The following is a 25,247-nucleotide window of genomic DNA, read 5'->3' on the forward strand; positions in this document are numbered from 1 at the left end:
TGAGTCCCTCAAACTTCCTTCTTATAATTGTGGGATAGAGAGGTGTCTTTCCTCAAATGTCACATTGCTTTTACTCTTCCATCATGGTCTACCAGAGAGGTTGATACACCCCAGAGGGAACTTCGGGCTATCCACAAAGGTCCTTTTGATTCTTAGATACTTGATTGCATTTGTGAACTCACTAGAATGACCACCCCATTCACTGGCAAAGATTCAATCTTCTTCCAAAGAGAATCACGTTTAATTCTTGATAGAACAAAAGAAGTTTTGTCAACAAGCATTTATTAAGCATCTATTACATCCTAGCTACTATGCCAAGCACTGGGTATAGAAAGACAAAAATTAAATGGTTACTGCCTTCAAGGCACCCTAGCTACCTGCAGTATAAGGCTGCGGACAAGGAAAGACCATGGAGTTATCAGTGTCTTGAGTCTGATGGGGGAATGAGGAAGGACTGCAGAAGGGAGAAAAGAGTCAAGACCTGGAAAACTAGATATGGAATATAATTCCATCATGATTGTCCCCAGGGTCAATACCTTATATAACTATGTACACTATGGACTTGACAGAATGATGTTAGTATGTTAAGTGAATGGTTCCACAAAATCATTGCATTGAGGTGTGTTAAGCTAGCAAGCTATTTATTGTTTTATTTGGTTTTGGTTTTGGTGAGGCAATTGGGGTTAAGTGACTTGCCCAGGGTCAAACAGCTAGTAAATGTCAAGTGTCTGAGGCTGGATTTAAACTCAGGTCCTCCTGACTCCAGGGCCGGTGCTCTATCCACTGCTCTACCTAGCTTCCCCTATCTATTGTTTTCTTTAAAAAGTGTTTAACCAGAAGTTTAGAGGTCTGGGTTCTAGTCCTAGCAGTAGTATTAGCTAATTATTTTGACCCTGGCCAAGTCATTTGGTTTCTTTGGACCTTAATTTTTTCATCTATAAAATTAGGGAGTTCTACTTCATAATCTATAAAGTCCCTTCCAGTCTACCAATATGAATAATTAAATAAATGAAATTTACCAGTTACTTTGATTTTTTTTAAAAAGACAGTATATGTTGTCACCATTATTCAGCATACATGTGGTAGTTCAGAGAAGTTGTGAACATGCAAGAAAGGAGTTCCAGTACTACAGATCATTGAGAAACCACTAAGCAGACAGCAAGGTGTTGATAGAAAAATGACTAAGTTGTGATTCAGAGGACCTGAGCTCAAGTTCTGACTCTTCTGTGTAGCCTTGGGCAAGCAGCATATCCCTTCTGGACTTCAGTGTCCTTATATGTAACATAAGGGGGTTAGACTGTTCAGTCCATCAGTCAACAAGCATTTATTAAGTGCATTATGTGATAAGCACTTTGCTAAACTCTGGTGTTACAAAGAAAGGCAAAAAAAAAAAAAAAGAACCTAGTCTCTGCCTTCAAGGAGCTTAGGGTAAAATGGAAGAAACAACATGCAAACAGCCATGTACAACATATTGGGGTATGTTAAGGTAACAAGCTATTGGTTTGGAAAAGTGTTGAACCATGCAAACAGCTATGTACCCAAAGATTGATACAAGGTATGCTGAGAATAATATCAGAGAGAAGGCACTAAGATTAAAGAGAACTAGAAAAGACTTCTTATAGAAGGTAGGACTTTAGCTAAAACTCAAGGAAAGCCAGGGAATCCAGGAGGTGAAGACAAGGAGGGAGTCCCAGGTATGAGAGACAGCCAGTGAAAATGCCTCCAGTTCTACTTCCTGAGAACATATGATTAGATGGGGTCTAAGGGTCCCTCCAGCCCTAACATTCTGCTTTGGAAAGCAAGGAATTTAATTACTAGGATTGTAATTAATTTCTCAAAAGGAAGAAATGAATAAACTCTTCACAGTGGTTCTAGTTTAATGGAACACCAACACCTTAGAAAAGTGCAAAAGTACTGATTCAGTTCCTATCAGTATCTGGCCAAATAAAGACAGGAAACAAACTCAGCAGATGATGAAATTGAAAAATGTGCCCAAAGGGCTTTCCATCCATCATCACCCCTGACACATGTAGGGAAGCAGATTTTGTTGAGGGCCCTCAAACATGTGAAGACACAATTATATGGCTGGGATTTTGCTCTGGTGATATCTGCGTTGCTTCTTGTGACAAAAATAGAGACCCAGAGTTGGGATGGAGTTTGGATTTGAGCATCTGAGTAGGTGGTGGCTGACAGTGCATTGTGAACCCCACATTTTGGGGCAGAGGGCATTTCTCCAGCTCCTGCAGCTAGGATATTTAGATAATCATCCCAGCAAAATGTTGCCTTGGTAGCCGTTGCCTAGTGAGATGAGTAAATGAGAAGATGAGAGGGGAAAATGGGCAGAAGCAATAAATGCAAACAAATATTTACTTTTCATGGCAAAACAGTCAACATGGAGAGAATATTTTCAACTTAAATATTACCCAAGTCTTTTTTTCCACTAATAGCTTTTTTTTTTGAAGACTGAATGGAAAATGCTTGAGCCCCAGAAGGGGGAAATATCTGGTGAGTTAGCTGGTAGTGCCCAGCAAGAAGAGTTGACTGACATTAAATCACCCAGTGTTCTGTTCTTCTTTGCAGGATGATGCCAATGGTCATTCAATTTTCTCTCCTGATTATGCTGCACTCCGCCCTTGTTCTTATCACCACAGCAGAGGATTATAAGTGTTTACCACTTGTGCTGCGGAAAACTTGCTGTTGGATTAATGAGACCTATCTGGCCAGAAATGTGATCATCTTTGCCTCCATCTTGATTAATTTCCTTGGTGCCATCCTAAATATTGTAAGCATCTCTAAGAAATGGAGACAGTGCTAACTTATAGGCTTTCACAAAAAAAAAAAAAAGTCTAATGGTCATGTTCCTGAACTAGTCCCACCCCCTTTACACACACCTTATGGAGGGAGAATCACAGTATAAAGGGAGTTATGGTGTCAGGTCCTGTTAAATCTTCTGCCCTTTAATGATAGCAGTCATTTCTTATAGGTTACCATCTATCCATTACTTTTCCATCCAAAGACATTATCCTTAGGGTAACACTGCTAGCTAATGAGTTTATATTATTATGTGACTTCGCAAGAACTGACTACCAAAAGTAGAATGCACTCCAACCTGAACTCATTAACGTCCTTGGAATATTTGTCATTTCTGTGTCAATTTGATTTATTACTTTTTCAGAATTTTATTAACCCTGACCAGGATAAGAGCATTTTAATTTTCCTGAATGTTTTGTATATTCAGATGTTTTGAGTTTTCTGGGCCAGATTTTAGTGATAATTATTTTGGGCCCTTGTTGGGAAGTTGGTACTTTAATTAGCTATCTAGGCCACTCTCATGCCATTGAATAGAATCGTAGAACTATTAGAGTTGGAAGGTGCTTCAAAATTCATCTGTTACAACCTTTGCCTATGATGTGATAAACTTGGTATCCTAGATATGTGGTCATCTAACCTTGGCTAACCATCCCCAGTAGTGAAGAGCTCACTAGACAAGTTCATTTTCTCTACTTGTAAATTGAAGAGATCTTACTAGAACCTATGATCCCTCTTGCCAGCTCTAAAGTTCTATGACCTTGAGACTAGTAATTCCATTTTACATAGTTCTAATTCTTAGGAGCTCTTCTGTAAGTTGAGCTTCAGCCTGCCTCCCCCTGCTATTTTTGGTTCTCATCTCTGGAGCCAAAAATAGTCAAAACTGTACTTCCCTATATCTTAGAAGACATCCATCACTCACAGTTGGAAGGAACTGTCTCATAGACCCCCACCCCCTTTTGGAAAAAAATCCTTCCTAAGACATAAATGACAATTCCATTTAGCCCTTGCCCAAAGACTTTACCATTTATTTCAACAAAGCATTGAAGCTTAGTCTCTTCAATCTCTGATACCTTATGTTCTTACGTTCTATAATCTGAAGTGTCTTCCCTCTCTGATATTCTATTATACTATATGTTTTTAGCATTCTCTACTCTAAGGTACATCAAAGTTCTGTTTTCTGTTCGACATTTTAAAAAATATATATCAGAAGATCCTTTACATCTCTAATAGTAAAGTTTTAAGATTATATATTCTAAGGTCCCTTCCAATATGATGGTATCTATTCCACCATTCTATATTCCAAGGTCTCTTCTAGCTCTAACCTTCTGTGTTCTGTGTGATAACATTTTGTGTCCTATGATCTCCTACCTAGACTGACACTCTGTGGTCCTACAATTCTTTAAGTAGGTAGGGTTCCAGCAGAGCCTGTGGCCAAACATCTGATTTCTCCTAGGGTATTCATTTAAGAGCAGCTAATAGCACCCTGTGCAGTCTCAATCTTGCTCACTGACTTTGTGTTCCTGTTTTTGTTTGTTTTTATCCCCAGCTGTGGTGTGATTTTGACAAGTCAATACCCTTGAAGAACCAGACTTCCAATTCCTCGGTTGTGTTTACAGATATCTGCTCATACCCAGAGGTATTTATAAGCTCCCTTTGGCAAATCTTGGGCATAGTTAATGCAACATGACTCTCTTTAAATGAGCACATTTGATGGACATGCCTCCAGGAAACAAGCCAGTAAGTCTCCCTTACTAAAAAATCAGAGCTAAATTTAAACTGAGGGAAAGAGAGAATAAAGATAGATAAGGGTCATGGCAACCACATGTCCACAGGAAAATCCTTATCTGGGGAGAAACTCTGTTAGACTCATTAGAAGCATTGTTCACCTAATTACATTTACTATTGGAGCCAATAGGGACCTTGGAGGCCAAATAACTGTTCCTTCTCATTTTATAAAATGGGAAACTGAGATCCAGAGAGGTGAAATAATACATATAACAGCTCACATATTCAAAGTTCTGTAAATTACCCAAAAAACCTTCCATCTATTAATATGAGTTCCAGTGTTAGTTAGGTACTTTTCCTCACAGCAATATTATGAGTTAGATGCAATGGATAGGGTGGGAATTGAACTCAGGAATGGCAGAGTTCTAATCCTGCCTCACACACTTACTACTTCTATTACTCTGGGCAAGTCGCTTTGAACTTCTTTCAGCCTCAGTTTCTTCATCTGGAAAATGGAGATAATATTAGCACCTACTTCAGAGGGCTTTGTGAGGAGCGAATGAGACAATGCGTAGAGTATCTGGCAAATCCTGAAGCACCACACAAATGTTATTTATCTGCAGAAGTATGGTCCTGCTCATTTTATACATGAGAAAAACTGGAATTCTGACTCATTGTGACCTACCCAGAGTCAATGTTGTCAGTAATGGAGGTAGATTTTGAACCCAATATTCATAACTCCAAGTTAAATGCTCTTTACTCTCTGAATTGGATCAACTTGACCCTCAGAGTCAAGTACATCATACAAATATTATCACCATTTTACAGTAGGGGAAACTGACTCGGAGGAGATTAAGTGATTTTTTTAAAGTACAGAGCTAATTATCAATTGAAATGCATTTATTAAGTGCCTACTGTCTACCAAGTACTATGCTAAGCATAGGGATATAAAAACAAGTGAAAAAAAAATCTTACCTTAAAAGTGTTTTCGGGGCAGCTAGATGGCGCAGTGGTAAAGCACCAGCCCTGGATTCAGGAGTACCTGAGTTCAAATCTGGCCTTAGACACTTGACACTTACTAGCTGTGTGACCCTGGGCAAGTCACTTAACCCTCATTGCCCTGCAGAAAAAAAAAAGTGTTTTCATTCTAATGGGAAAGATAACATGTATGTGTATGAATCTATAAAGAACACTTCAATAATTAATACAAAGGAGGTTTGTGAGAGAGAGTGGGCACTATGCACTATCAGGAAGAGCTTCATGTAGATTAGAAGGTGGGTCCCAAGATGGGTTTTAAAGGACCCCAGGAATCCAAAGAGACAGAGGGCACAGCCAGCAAAGGGAGGGAGTCAAGAGATAGAGTATTATATTTTGAGGAATAGCAAGTAAGCCAGGACCTTAAAATGCATGGAAAGAAGTAATATTTTCAGAGACTGGGAATAAAAGGGGAGGGGCAATCTATGTAAAGTGGAGGAATTAAGAGAAAAAAGGCTCCCATGGAATCTCAGATGCCCAGTGATTATATGTCTTATTGGAATAGGCCAACATGCCTATAATCTCTGCTAGTGGAAATATAAGGTTGATAGATTGCTTAATTTCAAGAATTCTAAGCTGCAGTGGGGCTAAAGCTGATTGAGTATCCACACTAAGTCTGGCATCTAAGTGGTAGGGCTTTGTTTGCAGGTGTAGCCACTGAGATGCTAAGGAGGGGCAAATTGGCCTGGGTAAGAAATCAAGTAGGTCAAGGCTTCCATACCAATCATTAATGAGATTGGGCCTGTGAATGACCACTGGACTTTCAGCCTAGGAAAGATAAGGGAAACCCCCCACCTCAAAAAGGGAAGGGAGGGAATAGGCCAGTGGAGAGAAATTTGTCCAAAGTACCTATACTCTAAAATATAGGATAGTCATGTGATGTTTCAGCCAACCTCTACAGAGAGATTTTGAAGCTTCTCCAAGGCTTCTTGGAATCATGGAGCAAGCCTAAAGAGTATGTATCCCATAGAAGGTCCAATTTCAGCTTGAGATCCAAAGCATTCATGTCTGATGAGATCAGAGAGGGTAGGAGGGAGTCAGCACTCTGGAGGGGGAGAGATGGAGGTTAGGTTGAATGAACCACTATGGAAATTCCAGAACCCAGGTTATCCAAGATGAAGGAAACCTTAGAGGTCATATTGTCCAAATCCTTCATTTTACAAAGGAGGAAAAGGAGACTGACTGATCAGGTGAATTGTCTAAAAGTATACAGCTAGTGAGTACATGGCAGAGAGGTCCCACTACCACCACCTTTTTGTTGATTACCCCAAACCAGAAATTGACAGAGGACAGGAAACACTCCTCCCTTCCAGTAGCAACACCACCAGAGCTGTGCAATGGCTTGGGGTAGTTCTCAGGGGGAGAGGGGGGGGGGCCTGGGGTCACTATTGTTTTGGCTGTATCACTATGAGAAAAGGAAAGGAGATGGCTTGGGGACAGCCATTCATTATTTCTATTTTATTGAAATTTACCAAACTCTTGGCTCAATTATACTCTCTCTGTCCTCTACTGTCAATTCCAGAGCTATTCTCTTCACATAAAAAATGATTAATCAATATGGAATGAATGAATGAATGGACAAAGAATTAGGGATAGTGGGCTATTTATAACATTCAGAAGAGGCAAAAAGGAATAATCTTATTCTAAACACAAAGAGTTTCATGTTTCCTTTAATTTCCCATTGTTGAAAGGGGGAGGTAAGTAACTAAATATAGTTAGGTAAATAGATAGATTTTAATGTTGTTCATTGCCTCTTAGATTGGTTTTCACCAAAGCCTTTGCTCTCATACATATCCAACAGATGTTATGTAATGGTCCTGACTTGCCTGTTCTGTTTCTGGATTAAAATGAGCACATTAATTTTCTAATTTGTGTTCTCAGAGGGATAGTGAGAGGTAATAGTGGAAAGAAATAATAGTGAAAAGGTTGGGGAGACCCAAATTTGGGGCTCCATCAATGATTGCATGTGTGACCTAAGGCAAAGCACTTTAACTTTATAGACCCCAGTTTATTCATGTATAAAATGATGATCATAATACTTGCAATATCCAGTAAGCAAAAATAGGAACAATGGAACAGAAGTTTCCTAGAGGCAAACTTAAATTTGTTAGAAGAGAATTCACGCTGCTAGTTTAGAGCTATCCCAAAGTAGATTGGGCTCCCTCAGAAGGTAGTGGGCTCTACCTCACTAGAGGTCTTCAAGAAGAGGCTGGGTGAATGCAAAGTCAGAATTACATAATCATAGAACTTCAAAGTTGGAATGGATTGTAGCAGCTGTCAAGTACAACCCAAACCCAAAAGAAATATTAACAATATTATCCAACTGCTGCTTGAAAACTTTTAATGAAGAGCAGCTCTCCACCTCTAAAGGAAGTCTTTTGCACTTTGGGCCAGCTTAACTGTTAACAGATTTTTAGTGCTTTCAAAACTAAATTTGCTTCTTTGTCACTTCTACTTATTGCCCTCAGGAAGTAAACAGAACACATCTAATCCTATCCCTATGCAATAGATATTTGAAGACAGTTACCATACCCCGCTACCCATGTCTTTTCTTCTCCAGGCTAAACAGGTTTACATATCCAATACCTTCAACCAGTCCACATAGAAATAGATTCAAGGTCATTCACCATCCTGTTTGCTCTCCTCTGTACACTCTCCAGCATTTCAATAATCTCCTCAAACTACAGCACCAAGGAATACAATACTCCTATGTGGTTTGACCTATATCCCCTTAGCTCTGATTGATTTCAGGAATAAGTCATATCTGACAGCCAATCATGCAGTCACAGGGGATTAAAAACCAGACTCAGTATTAACCAGGTGGGAAATTTTCCTGTTCAGAAAAGAAATAGCACAATAAGAGAACTGAGTCAAGAAGATCCTACCTTGGGCCATGCCAAGGTCACCCCCTCAACTCTGAGGTTTACTGATTTAAACAATCTTTTCTCTTTTCATGGTCAAGGAAGGGTTAAGTACCAGGTACATTCAAATGGCAAAAAACAAGCCTATTTTTTTTCTTCACTCTGGAATTACTTTCAAACAAGCTGGCTTCCTTCATTAAACTAAAACAATAAATCAATTGATTGGGGGGGGGGGTTAAGTTCTATTTGACCTTAAAACTTTCACAGAATTAAATCCTTATTTTTCCTTAAAACAAATTCTACAGAGTGGTACCCTGAAACTTACACATAGTGAATAGAGCGATTAACTTGGATTCATGAAGCCCTGAATTCAAATTCAGCCTCTAATATTTACTAGTCCTATGATCCTTGCAAAGTCATATAATTTCTATTCAGAAATCCCTGGAACTTATCCACTGCATCAGAAATTGGTTGTGATCTGCCCTGATAGAGGGAGTTCCCACACTAGGAGTTCATAAACACATGATGAACCCAAGAAATATGGAACTTTTCTGTAGTCTTGTTGGATATGGTATATAATAACTAATTAAGAAGAATTAGAATTACTTATTTGCATAATGACTCATATTTCATATAGCATTCATTTTGAGTTTACTACTGAGAAGACATATTGGATAATAACTTGTGGAGATGGAGGGGGAAGGATTTTACCTATATAGGAGACCTGAATATGTTAATGGAGATGGAGGCAGTGGATTGCAAGGTAAACAGGGAGAGAAAATAGAACTCTTAGAGGATACAAAAGAGAATGGAATCAATGACACAAGTGGAAGATTTATACTTTGCCAAGGTGATAAACATACCATATCTCCTTCTTCATGTAGACCAATAGATAAGTATTAATAATGTTGAAAATTTTCAGGCTAGAGGAAAGAACACAAGGGAAATCATAGTCTCATTCTTCCCCTTATAATGGTGAGTGAGGTCATCTGTTGAGACTCAGGTGGGTTGATAGCAAGGACTTAAGAAGAGATGAAGTTTGGAAAAAGCTATTGTAGGATATGTGACAGTAAACTGAATAAAAGATCCATACACCACAAGTTAAAATTAGATAAGATTAATTTCTAATGGATGAATCTCCATAGTTTTGTGACTTGCAGCTTAGGGAGGGAGGGAGGGAGGGAGGGAGGGACAGAGAGAGAGAGAGAGAGAGAGAGAGAGAGAGAGAGAGAGAGAGAAGGTGGAACTGACTATTCAGGTTTGAGAATTGATAGAAGGTGAAGAGTAGAAGAACAATGAGGACAGGGAGTCAAGGTTAAGCATAGTACCTTTTCAAACTTGCTAATCACATGGATGAGACTGTGATGTGACTGACTAAGGAAACAGGAATTGCCCAACTAGAAGCTACAAGTAAGGATGAAAAGCATGTGAGAGATTCTTGGGCATCCAGAAGGAATGACAATGGAAGAATTAACAATGTAAAAGGATTTCAATCTGAGAAAGAAATTGCTGAATTAAAGATATTGGAGTTAGATCAGATTGGGGTGACAATGAGGGCTAAATTTTGATGCAGAAATCATGGGAATTGGAGTGAATAATTGCAGGTTGTTCAATGAGATACCAATGTGAATATTGAAATCATAGATGAGGTCAGGGCTTGGAGTATGAAGGAATATTGTGAGCCATTTCCTGAACTCATTGATAAAGGAGGAAAATCACCTAGATATTGTCAGGTGACAGAAACAAGGATCTTGAGAGAAGTAATTAGGAGTTCCACTTTGAAATCCAGGGTTCTAGTCCCAGCTTGGCCACTATCTATAGATAACTTTAAGCAAATCATTTCACATTATTAGGTCTCAATTATCTTATTTGTAAAATGACAGACATGGACTAAATTATCTCTAACATAGTGTTTAATTCTGAAATTCTGTAGTTCTATAATTCTAAGCATGTCTAGAACATAGGGGTTAGTCTGTGAGAAAGCAGAAAAAGAGAAAGACAGTGAGAGATCCAAAAAGGTAGAAGAACCTAAAAGCACCCACTTATAAAGTGTACATATCACCAATTTATTAGATAAGTTTGAATTTCATACTGAAGACTGATGTGAGATCTCATGTGGTTTCCATAAGGATATTAGTCATTTGTGAAATTTACCATTATACATCAGCCCTGATTATTCCTACTCATATAACTATTGAATTTGATCATCTTTTCTGTCGCTAGTATTTTGTCTTCACGGGTGTGTTGGCCATGGTGACCTGTGCAGTTTTCCTGCGACTTAACTCTGTCCTGAAGCTGGCTGTGTTGCTGATTATGATTGCAATCTATTCTCTACTGATGGAGACCATTTATGCTTCCCTCTTTCTGCACTATGACAACTTTAATCACAATGGAGAGTAAGTGTTCTTTGTCATGTTTTTTGAATTCGCTTTCTGTTGGACTTTTGAAGGTCATGACTGAATATTTTCAATGCTACCCAGCAAAGTGCTGGGCACATAGTTGTGCTGTTGATTAATAATATGAAATATGGTAAATGGTCACATTCTGCATTTAATACTTTGTGATCAGATTATAAGCAGTAACATACAAAAGCAAGAGAAACTGAGCAGCTATATTCCATGAAGCATTAAAAGTAGAAGGGTAGGAAACAGTGTACATAGACAGGGAGAGAATACAGTGGGTTAGGATACCTATGATGGACTAGAGATACATAATTACAAGTAATAGCTAATTATTAGCAGGCTGATTCTTCTGGTGATTTGAGATTGACCACCAGAATCTGAAGGAAAATACATCATTTATGTTCTGTATATTAAAGTTGAGACTTGCCCAAGGCAATTTTGGATCTAGTAAGATCGTAGGAGGGAAAAAATCTCCATATGACAAAATTGATGTCCAAGTTGAACAGTTGAAGGCTGAGGAGAGATCTGTGCTGTAGAAGAAAGAATTCTGCACTTTGATTCAGAAGACCTGAGTTCAAGTTCTGACTCTGATGCTGATTAGAAGTATAACCATTGGCAAATCACATTTTCTGAGTTTCAATTTCTCCATCTTTAAGTGGGAAATATATTGGTTATACTAATTAACTCACAGATTTATTTGAGTGTAACTCTTCACCCAGTACTCTAAACTGGCCTAAAAAGACTACATTTCATTTAAGAGTAAGTCCAAAATCATATCTCTTAGGCAGTGTGACATAGCAGATCGAGAGCTGGCCTTATAACCAAGAAAAAACTGAGGTCATATCCCACCTTTAACATATACTAACTGCCTGGCCCAAGGTCAAGTTACTTGACATTCCAGTGCCCTAGGCAATTTTCTAAGAAATCATAATAAGGTGCAGAAAATGAGAGGGAATATACTTTGGGTACAAGGATTTTCCTCATCTGGGAGTTCCCTAACTAATGAATTCACAGATCCATGTCGAATGGACCCATACAAACACTCAAGGTAGAAATGTATCCTAGGTATAGGACAGTCTGTTTCACAGAAGATACAAATCTTTAAAAAGATATAAAGGCCTCAAAGTAACCCATAAATAACCAATACAATTATTTTTCTTCTTCAGTGAGTCTTTGTGCTCTGTAGTCCTCTAGATTTGTGAAGTCACTCTGTGATTTAGACTTCCCTAGGAAGATAAATGAACTTGGTGTCACTAAAGGGATTAATCCCCAGCACACCAGTGAGTCCATCGTCACCCCAAACATCCATAAAGACATTCAACATTAAAATCCTACCCTAGGAATTAAATTTATTCCCTAGAACATAAATGGACTTGAGGTTGTTAGAGAAACAACTCCTTTCCTAATGGACCTGAACTCTCCCAACAATTTGAAGTAATAGTGGACAAAAAAGTCCAGGCTTCTTGCTGCCCATATCGTGGCTTTATTTACTTGCTATTCCTGCAGTTTCAGGAGCCACATGTGTGATCATCTTTGTTCCTAAAGGGTGAATCTGCCCACAAACTCCTCCATAGGATTATAGGATCACAGATTTAGAGCAGAGAAGAACTTAACGGTTCCATCTAACTTGATCAATTACAGATGAACAAACTGTGGAACTTCCTAGGTGCATAAGTCTCCCAAGTAACATAATCTCTCTGAACCTGAATATAATAATATTTTGGTTGCCTATTTTTCAGGGTTGTATTTAGGAGCTATCAGAGAAGAGTGCATGTAAACCATTATACAAAACCTAAAACATTATAGCAATGTCAGATAAATAGTGTACCATGGTGGAGCCTATCTCATAGTCAGAAATATGGGGGTTCAGACACTTTCTCTGACATACTGAATATGTGACCCTGGGCAAGTCAATTAACCTCTCACTTCCCCATTAACTCTGTAGAAGATTAAATTGCAGAGGAGGTGCCAATATGCATTGGTGGAAAGAGTTTCTTTACTGGAATTTCCCTGCACCAAAAAAAAATCACAGATCTGGGCCAAAAATAAAATTATTAATAGACCTTGTCAAACTTTGTTCATCCTCAACAGAGCCCTTTAGAATTTGAAGCTACCTTCACACAACAATGAGGCATCAAAGCAAGCCGTGGTGAACGAATAACAATAATGACAACAATAATGATGTTGATAAGGCATAAATGGCTTTATTTGTACATGAATATATTCATGTTCACCAAATCACCAAATAGGAGAATTGGAAGATAATCCTTGAGATTTGAACAGGAGCTTTTGAAACAAGTAACAAGAAGTACTTCTTTGCAAAGTAGGTACTAAATATGTGAGACTTTGAAGCTATTAAAGCTAAAAGTATAAACAGGGTTTAGATGAAGCCATCTCTGATAACTTTTTTATCATAGAAAGAGCACTAGACTAAAAGGCAAGAGATCTAGGTCCTTGTCCTCCATATGCTTCTAAATACCTGTATGAACTTGAGCAAGTCACTTTCTGATCCTGTGTTTCTTCATGTGTCAAATTATAGGGTTGAACTCAATGGTCTTTTGAATTACTGTGCAGTTCTATAGTTCAAAATCCATCCGAATTTGAGATTCTAAGACTTATATTCTTGGGTGGAATAATAGCTCTACTTCAAAACTCAATGTCAGCCTCAAGAAGTGTCTAAGTCCCCATAACTTTGTCTTTGAGTAATGTCTCTATGATCATTTGCCAAAGATTCTGTAAAGAACATTCCTTTTGACGAGTAATTTGACCAAGATCAAAAAGGGGAAAGATTATAGATTTAGAGTTGGAAAGTAGTTTAGAGGCCATCTGGCCCATTATCATAATTTGACAGATGAGGAAATTGAGGTTTACAGAAATTAAATTACTTGACTTTGATCACATAAAAACGAAGTGATAACATAGGAACTAAATCCCACTAAGGGTGGGATTTGAATCCATATCTTCCTGACCCCAACTCCAGAAGTCTCTTCAAACTCTAAAACTGGGATATTTGATATTCTATGGGTTCACAAGAAGTAAAAGCAGCTTGAAAATCAGGTAAAGGGGATGAGGGAAAGTAAGAAAAGGTGGACAAAATACTGGCCAAGTCATTTGCTCTCCTATGGCCTCAGTTTCCTCCTCTTCAAAATGAGGGGCTCAGATTAATAATCTCTAAGGTATCTTCAGGTTTGAAAAGCCTCTGGTTCCATGAATATATGTGTAAATAAATTCTACTTTATAATAATATTAAAGTAGGTCACCTCCCAGCTCCCTCCTAAGAAATGACATTTCATTCCCTAGAGCCTTTGAATATACAGTGCTGGAAAGAGATATTCAGTTTCTTGGCAGTGAAATTTAATGTTAGTCTCTTATTTGGGATTCACAGGAAAACCTGTAATTAAATTCTCTTCGATGGGTGCCAAAATAAACAATGTGAAGTTTCTTGCTGTTGATGTTGGAGTGTGAAAGGAATGGACAATTAGACATTTTTTCCAGATTCTTCCTGACTTAGGGGCTAATTAATTTTCTGGGCCTTTATTGACTGACATTTTGTTATATACTAAAAAAAAAAAAAAGGAATTTAAAAAGACCAGAAGACCTTTTCAGCTCCTCAACTCAGTAGCTCCATAAATCATTCATTTAGTCATCACCATTAATCAAATCAACAGGCACATGGACTTCTTGTAAGATGTGCCCATTTCCAAGGAATTAATTAGTAGCATTCTGCGGGCTTTCCTTAATTGATGGATGACTAAATCTTTAGTAGTTCCTTTGCTATTCAGAGGATTCTATAATTTAGATAATTTTATATCTACAGCCAAGTGAGTATAGTAGACCTCAATAAACATTTGTTCATGATGTATGAATCCTGTAAGAGAAGTAGCCTGATACATATGAAAGCTTGCTGCATTTGGAGTCAGAGGACCTAGGTTCATATGCTACCTCTGCTACTTACTAAGCACATGATGTGCCAGACAGTGCTTTATATGAACAGTCTGCAATGAGGGGCTGTATGGAATCCATTGGACTTCAAATAAATTTTTAAAAACAAGGGCAATAATCATAATTTCACACAAGGCAACAGAGAAAACTGATATAGTTAGAAAATAATAATTAGTGGAAACTTCACAATGCTTCTTTAAGACCTAGATAAATCTAACAAAGAGATAATAAACAAGAAGGAAGTTAAGGACTTCAATATTATTTTTGAGAAGTTAAATGTAACAGACTTCTGGTTATTACATAATGGGAATTGTAAAAAAAATTCCTATTTCTGGCTTGTCATTTTATAAAAATTGGCCATATGCTACAGCATAAATGCAGAAAAGCAAAACTATTAAATATACCCTTTACTGACCACAATAAAATGAAAATTATAATCAATAAGGGATATTTGAAGAAAATATTCAAACTGAAATACAAATAAAACAATATTGTCCTAAAGAAAATAAACATATTAAGACAACATACGAAAACATCTAAGATCTAGTCAAAACAGCATTTAAAGAAAAATATATATTTCTAAACATTTTTGGCCACAAGACTAAAAAAAGAAACCAATTAATTTGTCATGCAACTAGAAAAAATTGAAAAACAACAAATAAAAACCCAAATAAACCAAAAGTAGAAATTGCTAAAAAAAATAAAAATAAAAATAAAAATAAATTTTTTAAAAGGGGGCAGCTAGGTGGCACAGTAGATAGAGCACTGGCCCTGGAGTCAGGAGTACCTGAGTTCAAATCCAGCCTCAGACACTTAACACTTACTAGCTGTGTGACCCTGGGCAAGTCACTTAACCCCAATTGCCTCCCTAAAAAAAAACAAAAAAAAGAAATTGCTAAAAAAAAACTTAAGAAAAAAAGATATATAATTTAAAATGAGCTAATAAAATGAGCATCAGGTTTTTAATTCATAAAATGAACAAAATATGTTAATGATATGTTTAAAAAGCAAAAAAGGGAAACCTGAATTATAAAAATCAAAAAGGAAAAGAAGGAATTCACCTTCCAAAATATGAAGGAATAAAGGAAATTGTTTTGCTTAGTTATAAGTCAACAAAATTGATTTTTAAAATGGATGGATATTTAGAAAAATATGAATGTTGGCAATTGTTATCATTATTATTAATATTTTGTGAGGGAAATATGAATTAAATTCTGCCAAGTAATACTTGGGTTTCATCTATTTACCCTCCTCTAGACCACGATTTTAAGCCTCCTAAGTACCTTGTCTCAGATGAAAAAGCACCCCTCCTCCTTGCCAGTGTCATACACTTTTCCATTCTATAAATTTTAGTGGCTCCTAATTACCAATAAGATCAACTATAAAATCATCTGTCCTTTAAAACCTTTCACAACATAATTCTTTCCTACCTTTCCAGTCTTCTTATAATTTACTCCCTTCCAATCAACCAGTCAATAACTATTGATTATGTATGAACCCTTAATCCCATCTCATTCCAGTCTTTCCCACTCTATCCCTAATCTTCATTTTTGCCCTGCTTACTGACTTCTTTATTGCCTACTTGAATATCTATGTCTTCTCCAGTCTTCAAAACCTTCACTTGATCAAGCTATCCTCAGTAACCAACATCATCCATCTCTCTTCCTTTGATGACCAAACTTCTTAAGACAGCTATCTATAGTCAGGACTTCACTTCCTCTCCTCTTCCTCTGTTCTAAACTTGCTATGATCTGGCTTCAAATCTTATCATTCCAAAGTTACTATCTCTTAACAGGCAAATCTAATAAGTTTTTCTTAATCCCCATCCTTCTTGACTTCTCTGAAATCCACTTCTGAAATTTTTGATCATCTTTTCCTTGATACTCTCTCCTTTCTAGGTTTTCTTGACACTGATTTCTTCTGATTGTCCTCCTGCCTCTCTTCCAGGTCATGCCTACCAACTGTGCATATCCCCCAAAGGTCTGCCCTTGGCCTTCTTCTCCATCAATATTATCTTGCCAGGTGTTCTCATTCACAATTGTCATTTTCACTCAGATAATACTTATACCTAATTATCCAGGCCTTCCCATAGACATCTCAAACTCAGCATATCCAAAACAAAGCTCATATTTTCCCCAAAACCCAAATTTCTTATTACTGGCAAGGGTGTCATAATTCTCCCAATCATCCATGTTTGCAACCCCACTTGTATTCACCTACAGTATCAAGCCCGTTGCCAAGTTTTGTTATTTCTATCCTCACAACATCTCTCATGAATATCCCTTCTCTACCGCTACACAGCTGTCAGCCTGGTACAGGCTTTCACCACCTCACAGCTGAACTATTTCAGTAGTCTGCTGGTTGGGCTCCTTGCCCCAACTCTTTCCTTACTTAGGCCATCCCAGCTGCCAAACTGATCTTCCTAATATGTAGTTCACACAGTGTCATACACTTTTCCACTCTATAAACTCCAGTGACTCCTAATTACCTCCAAGATCAACTATAAAAATCATCTGTCCTTTAAAACCTTTCATAGCATAATTCTTTCCTACCTTTCCTGTCTTCTTATACTTTACTCCCTTCTAATCAACCAATCAATAACTATCCATTAAGCACCTGCTATGTATCAGGCACCATGCATTCTACAACCCAGAGACACTGATCTTGCTCAAATAGAACACTCCTAACACAGAACTTTCCATCTCCCGATTCTGCCCCCCACATCTGAAATATTCTCTCTTTTAAACTCTACTTTCTGGTTTACTTGGCTTCCTTCAAGACTCAGCTTATATCCCATGTTTGTAAAATGAACTAATCCTACTACCCTCACTGTTAGGGCATTCCTTTTGAGATTACCTTCCATATTATACCACGTACTGTTATCTATGTAGTTGTTTTCACCATTTTCTCCCCATTAGTAGAGAATTTCTTGAGAATAGAGACCACATTTTTGCCTTTCTTTCAAGACCCATTACTTAGTACTTTGGCATCCTGCCTTGAGCTAAGAATTTGTTGACTGATTTTTGTTTTTGTATCTCTAGCATCTAGCATAAATACCTGACATAGAGTAACCACTTGATTGATTGATTTGCAGCCTTTGCAAATATATAGAGGAAGAATATAAAATTAATACTAGGTTTGAAAAACATCAATAAGCCAGTTCACCCAGAATGGAGAGAATCAATATGAAATAAGTCTGGAAATACAGCTTAGAGTGCTTAACACTATGCCCGGTACATGGTAGGTGCTCAATAAATGTTTGCTGATTGAATGATTGGTTGATCGGAATCAAAATTAGAAAGACTTTACATTACATACTGAGGAGTTAGTATTTTATAATAGAAGCAAAAGGAAGTCATCCAGATTAGTGAACAGGGAAGTAACATGGCTAGATTGGTCCTTTAGGACCAATGTGTGGAGGATGATTTAGAAAGAGAAGATGGTTTGAAGGAAGGAGACAAATTAGTAGATTGCTATATATAGTCAACAAGAGATGAAGCTCCTACCCTACTCCTACTCCCTTCTTACATAGGCTGTCCCCCATGTCTAGAATGTATTTCCTTTTGAACCTTTCTTCTTAGAATTCCTAGCTTCCTTCAAAGCACAAGTTAGTTTCAAATTCCTACATGAAACCTTTCTGAATGTCCCCAGTTCTTAGTATTCTCTTCCTCTTGAAATTACTGTATTTGATATTTATTTGAATTTATTTTGCATTTACAGATCTATATAGATGTTAAATTTCTGCACCCTTCCCTCCAAATGTATCCTCAAACCTGACACAGTGTCTCACACATAATAAATATTTACTGAATTTATTTTACCTATTCTAGTCCAACCCTTTCATAGACAACATGCACAATGTAGTGCTCAATGATGAAACTAATAGCTAGAATAGATTTTTTTTAGGTTTAGGAAACAGCTAGGTATAGTGGGAAGTATTGGGAAATGGTTTCTAATCCTGCCTCAGGTGCTAATTTGTGATCTTATGGAAATCACTTCTCCCTAAGGTCCCTGTAGGCTTTAACAATCTAAAAATTTATAGTGAATGTCTTTCATTCCAGCATTCTCCCAAGCAGTGCATTTCAATTGAACAAGCAATTATTAAACACTATGTGCAGACAATGGGCTAGGTTCTAATAGATATAAAGATGATCTATTTAGCAAAGGTTGCTTTTCCCAAAGATGCAACTGTGGCATTCAACTGAAGATGTACAAAGTCACCACTATGGGATTGACCAGTTCTCCCAAAGAACAGAATATTTTATTAAGCTTGAAGTTCTACAATTCTACATGTCCTGAGTGTCAGTGAGAAAGAACCATAGAATCCAGAATTTCAGAGTTGGAAGGGACCTCTGAAGTCATCATGACCAACCTCTAGAATGTTTCAGGACATCCTAAATGTGCTCATCCTGCATTCATTTGAAGGTTTCCACTGACAGTTCCATGAAAGTGGAGATTGTTCCATTCTTTGTACTTATATCTCCAGTATCTAGCCCAATGCTTGGTAGGTGCTTAACAGATGCTTGATGATTGGATTATTGATCAATGGTAGCTTCTGCTTCCTGAGGTAGACCATCCCATTTTTTTTAAACAATAACTAATGGCTGGGGAGCTTTTTATATCAAGCCAAAGTCTGACTCTCTCCAACTTCTATCCATGGCTCCTTTTGTGTCCCTCTGTAGCCAAGTCTAAGTCACTAATTCCTCTTCCACATAACTACCTTTCAAGCACAAATATTGTCCAAATTATTCCATGACTTGAACCTAAGGACAGACTTTATTATAAAAATGGGTCTATTTTGGACCTTACACAAGGCTACTCAAATTCAAAGTCAAATGAGTTTTCTCTATAAGGAGGTCTCACCTATCAGATCACCTACCATAAATCCCTAGAATGAAAGCCAGTAGACCAATATTTTAATCCTTCCTTTGCCACTAACATGCTATATAAGCATGGAGCAGTCACCCTCTTCTCTGGACCTCAGATTCTTTATATGTTCATTTAGATTGGGGTTCTTAAACCTTTCTGTGTCATTAACCCCCACTGGCAATCTGGATCTCTTCTCAGAATAATGTTTTTAAATACATAAAAAGCAAAAGATTACCAATTCTAATGAAATATAGTTATGGAAATATTTAAAGAAGCAAATTCACAGACCCCTGGTATTAGATGATTTCTGAAGTCTGTGTAGTTTCCCATCCTGGAAGCTTATAAAATCCCAGGGCATTGTTCAGCAGAGTAGAATATAGGATTGCTCTTCCTAAAGGCCTTGAATAGATGTTTGGGGAAAGGATTAGGATTTCTTTGAAATAGGACACAAGGTGAAGTCAAGCAACTCAGAAATTCCAGATTGATCATTCTCATTCTCCCCCCCCCTCTCTCTCTCATTCTCTCATTCTCTCTCTCTCTCTCTCTCTCTCTCTCTCTCTCTCTCTCTCTCTCTCTCTCTCTCTCCCTCTCCCTCTCCCTCTCCCTCTCTCTCTCCCTCGTTCTCCTCTCCACTCCTTTCTTCTCCTCTCTCTCCCTCTCCCTCCTCCCCTTCTATCTGTGTTTTGAGATTTTCATTTTGTACATAATGAAAGGTTAAAGTCTATTCATTTCTCCAGGAAATATTCTGGGCCTCCCTAAGGAGCCCAGCAAGGCCTTCCTCAAATCCTTCACTGCTAGCTGTTCTCCTGGACTACTTTACCCTGGGAAGATACTTCATGCTGAGTTGAATTGGAAAAGAAAGAAGGGGAAAAAGAAAACATTTAAAATTAAAATTCTTCACTAGTGTTTTTCTGAATTCCTTTGGCTGCTTGAGATGTTGGTACTTAAATAAGTCCTGTATTCCTCAAAGCCCTGCCTCCCTTTCTGCTTGATCTGAGGGAGGATGTTGAAGGCTGGCTCCATGTTGTCACAGCGTGTGTCTGCATAAACTCGTATCATGTGGCAAACAAGCCACATGGGGTGTGCTTGTGAGGGAGAACCATTCCTCTGCACATCCTTGGGAACTGCATCAGAAGGTACAGGGTGCTCGAAGCCTGGGTCCTTCTGTTGGAGTCACTGCCCCAGAAGCGGAGGTGCACATGACAAACAACTGAACATGGAGAGTCATCATCACTGACCTTTCCCCTCAGTGATAATATGGTCCTATTCTACAGTGTCAAACAAACATAATTAGTGGCATTCCAGGAGGCAACTGGACATAGTGCTCTGGACTTTGGACTTGGAATCAGGAAGAACTGAGTTTGAATCCTTTCTCAGACAATGAGCTGTGTAATGATCCTGGGCAAGTAACTTAGTCTCATGGTCTCAGTTTTTTCTTCCTTAAAATAGGGATAAGTATAACACCTACCTCACAGCATTGCTGTGGGGATAAAATGAGATTGATTATGTATGTAAAATGTTTCACAAACCATAAAGCACTATATACATATCAGCCATTTTTGTTATTATTATTATTCCTGTTCATCTGGAGAAAATTCAGATAGAGGACATTTCCTCCCCATGTATACTTGAGCTGACAGAGCTCCCAGGAAGCCACAATAATTCACACAAGTTTAGGACCTAGTGATGGTCAATTGTACAATGAACTACTTTCTGTGTATCATATCCGACATGAAGAGATAGTGTCAAAAGACCATAGACTGGGGCAGCTGGGTGGTGCAATGGATAAAGTACTGGCCCTGGGTTCAGGAGGATCTGAGTTCAAATCCGGCCTCAGACACTTGACACTTATTAGCTGTGTCACCTTGGGCAAGTCACTTAACCCTCATTGCCCCACAAAAATAAATAAATAAATAGAATAGAATAGAATAAATATTTTTAAAAAGACCATGGACTGTCATCCCAGTATGTGAGTTCCAATCATGCTTCCAATGACTATTACTTGTATGACTTTAGATGGGTCAGTCAGTTAGTCACTTAACCTCCTTGGGCTTAGTTTTCTCATGTGTAAGGGGGAAGAGGGGTAGACTGGATGACCTCTAAGTTCCCTTCTAGCTCTATGAGTTTGTAAGTCTGAGGATATTGCCCACTGAAATCTGTTCTTTGCCACAGCAAAATTGCAGTTGGCTAGTCCATCATCAATAGCTTTCTTGGGCTAAACTCCCTGTTCTACTGTGTAGTGACTATTCTTCTATGAATACAAATAGACATTGAAGGAAAAAGCAAAGAGGCAGCTTTAGATTGAATGTGAGAGGAAATTTCCTAATAATTAGATCTCTCCTAAAGTGGAATGGGGTGACTTGTGGTTAGAGTGGGAAGGTATCAAGAGACCCAAATTAAAAAGAAAAAAAAAGGGAGAGGGAGGGAGAAAAAGAGAGGGAAAGGAGAGAGAGAGAGAGAGAGAGAGAGAGAGAGAGAGAGAGAGAGAGAGAGGGAGGGAGAGATTGGGAAACTGAAGCCCTGAGAAGGAAAACTGGTAAGTGATGAAAAGGTGAAATGTCAAGTCACGTCAAGAAAATGAACTTTTATATGCCAGGCACTGTGTCGAGTACAGTCCAATGTTCCTTTAGCTTTACTATGCAAATTCTGATATTGGAATATTAAAATTGGTTCAACAGTTAAGAAATGAATCATTACGATATACTCAATCTTAATCCACTACTGAGACTGATTCAACATGTTGCCTTTGCTTATATGAGCAAGTTTTATTCCTTTTCCATTTATCTTCTGAAGTCAATCTCCCACATAATCTCTTTTTTATTATGAATGTAATATGTGTAATTAATAAAATTTTGAGAAACTAGATTTCTTGATGACCCTTGGTCCAATTCTCTAATTATAATCCATATTTACATATAAAACTCATTCTGGGCAAATTTTCTCAATTTCCATGCTTACTGATGTTTCATCTTAGTTCCTATGAGGAATTCTCCATCCAGTTAGGGAATGGATTTGTACTGCTATCATTTAGGAGCCCCATTAGCGTGCCCTCCATTGTTTACTCAGTTGAAATCAATCAGTCAGGTGAAGTTAGGTTTTAGAAGTAGGTCTTTACCAAGGTAGCACAGTAAACTGTAGAATAAGGTAAAACAGTTTACATAAAACTTTCCCCCAAAATTCTGTGGTGCACTGTTCCACAAGCACATCAGAGAACAAGGGAAAGTATGTTCAAGCCTAGAGAACACGTATGACAAGGGAGTACCTCACAGTTTCTAGTTGAATAGAAGTCTTTTTTTTAAGTGTATAGTTCTCTGTTGGACAGGTCTCTTGGTAGACTGTTAGTTACATTAATTGGGGTTGGGAGATATAAAACCAGAGAGAGAGACTGAAACAGGGGAAGGGGGGAAGTATTCATACACTAAAATAAGAACAGTTAACATAAAACTTTCCCAAAAATTTTGTGATGCATTGTCCCACAAGCACATCAGAGTACAAGCAAAGTGGGTTCAAGCATAGAGAACATCTCTATACATGCTTAATATATATATATATGTGTGTGTGTGTACATATTTATACATGCATGTATATTCATGCATGTACATATAGAAAGGGATGTGTGTATATACAACATATACATACATTTATGTGTAGAAATGGACATATACATATTATGTATGTATATGTATGCAAATCCTAAATATGTGCATTTATCACTTTGTAACTTAGACTCTTCCAGTAAACCCATGAGGCATGTAATGCAAGCATAATTTTTCAGGTGGCGGGATTAAGACTCAAAGTGTTTAAACAATTTCACATGGTCATGCAGCATATATATTAGCACAGATGGAATACCAACCTATGTCCTTCTCATTGGACCACGATTCTTCTTCCTGCTACCTTCGGATGTACTGGAAAATTGAAGAGATTTGAGCCCAAATTGCTGAGAGAACTTTTCTATTTTCTATCTCTTGGTACCAGCTTAATTAGCATATCAACTTTTAGTGTAGCATTGAATAAGAATCACCTTGGCAGCTTCCTCTATACAACTTACTAATTATTTGACCTTGAGCAAATGCTCTTAGGATTCTATCTAAACCATAAAATGGAGATAATGGTAGTCATATTCATGGAATATTAGAGCTGGAAGGGATCTTAGAACCATATTAAAAAGTATTGAGGAAGTATTCTCATGGAAGTAAATCTAGGAACTGGAAGTGGGAAGCATGGTGAAGTGTTTTTGTGAGAAGGTCAGTGCTAAACAAAAGTGATTTTATCATCAGAATTCATACCACCTGCTCAGAAAGAGGCCAAAAATGAGGAGTTTGAAAGAAACAGATCACAAGCCTGACATTAAGACACTATGTAATTGTGATGAAAGACTTCAGTTACCCAGATACCTGCTAGAGCCCTAAACCAAAAGCAGAATAGCTAATCATGTTTTTTACTTGCTTTAGTGATCATTTAATCCTTCCAGAGATGAAGGAAACAACACAAGAGAATTCTGTTCTGGATCAAATTCTCACTAAAAGGGAAGAACTGGTTTTAGGGGTGGAAATGGTGGGAACCTTGAAGGAAAATGATGACTCTCTTCCTAAGTATGTGATGGGAAGAAAAGAAATTAGGACACCCTACATTTCCTTTGAGCTTCACAATACCCCCTAACTATATCACTAAAGACATATTTGGAGGGCAGCTAGGTGGTGCAGTAGATAAAAGCACTGGCTCTGGATTTCAGAGGACCTGAGTTCAACTCTGAACTCAGACACTTGACACTTACTAGCTGTGTGACCCTGGGCAAGTCACTTAACCCTCATTGTCCCATGCAAAAAAAAATTGGCAAAATGTCTAGGAAGAGAAGTGGTGATTATAGTGATTACAAAAAAGTAGTATGGCTTCATCAACTTCAGGTCACACCAGATTAAGCTCATTTCCTTTTTTCAGGATTAACTAAACTAATAGTTATAGGGCATGCCTTAGATATTGTTTGCCTAAATTTTAGCAAAGCTATTGGGAAAATATCTCATGCTATCATTTTAGAGATAAAAGAGATATATGTATCAAATTCAAATGGAAATGGGACCACTAAATCATACATAAGAATCCCTAAGGGCCACATGTTGACTGAGAAAACCACATGTCAACATTATCTGTGTTCTGTTATACTTTTATTCATTTTGTCAAGTATTTCCCAATTACATTTTAATCTGTTTTGGCTTGCAACTAAGGAGGACATTTGACCTTTATTACTAAAAGTTAGAAGTATTCAGAAGTGGTTGTATGGCAAGATTCAAAAGAAGATGTTAATGATTCCTTATTAATGAAGCATGAAGTATCTCAGGGTTCAATGCTGTTTGATGTTTTTGTTTATTTTTTAATCAATGATTTGGTTAAAAGTATTGATGCAAATCTAGTCAGATTTTCATATGACCTAAAGCCAGGAGGAGATTATCTAGCTAACACACTAGATAAGAGAGTCAGGTTCCAAAAAAGATTGTAAGAGAATAGAATACTGGGTTTAAGCTAATTAAGAAGGAATTCAATAGGAATAAAAGGGCAGCTAGGTGGCAGTGGATAGAGTGTGGGGCATGGAGTCAGAAACAAA

At 37.7% G+C, this 25,247-nt stretch overlaps 1 protein-coding gene across 2 annotated transcripts in view; it reads left to right on the plus strand.

Annotated features, from left to right (window-relative positions):
- ADCY8 (adenylate cyclase 8) overlaps positions 1-25,247 on the plus strand; it is a 373,977-nt gene that overhangs the window by 276,303 nt on the left and 72,427 nt on the right. For both annotated transcript variants that reach the window (XM_043978000.1, XM_043978001.1), the window contains 3 exons: positions 2,581-2,782; positions 4,358-4,447; positions 10,656-10,828. In XM_043978000.1, coding sequence (XP_043833935.1) covers positions 2,581-2,782; positions 4,358-4,447; positions 10,656-10,828 — 465 coding nt within the window. The remainder of the gene's footprint in view (positions 1-2,580; positions 2,783-4,357; positions 4,448-10,655; positions 10,829-25,247) is intronic.

Source organism: Dromiciops gliroides, chromosome 1 (assembly GCF_019393635.1).
Source record: "Dromiciops gliroides isolate mDroGli1 chromosome 1, mDroGli1.pri, whole genome shotgun sequence".
NCBI classification, from domain to species: domain Eukaryota; kingdom Metazoa; phylum Chordata; class Mammalia; order Microbiotheria; family Microbiotheriidae; genus Dromiciops; species Dromiciops gliroides.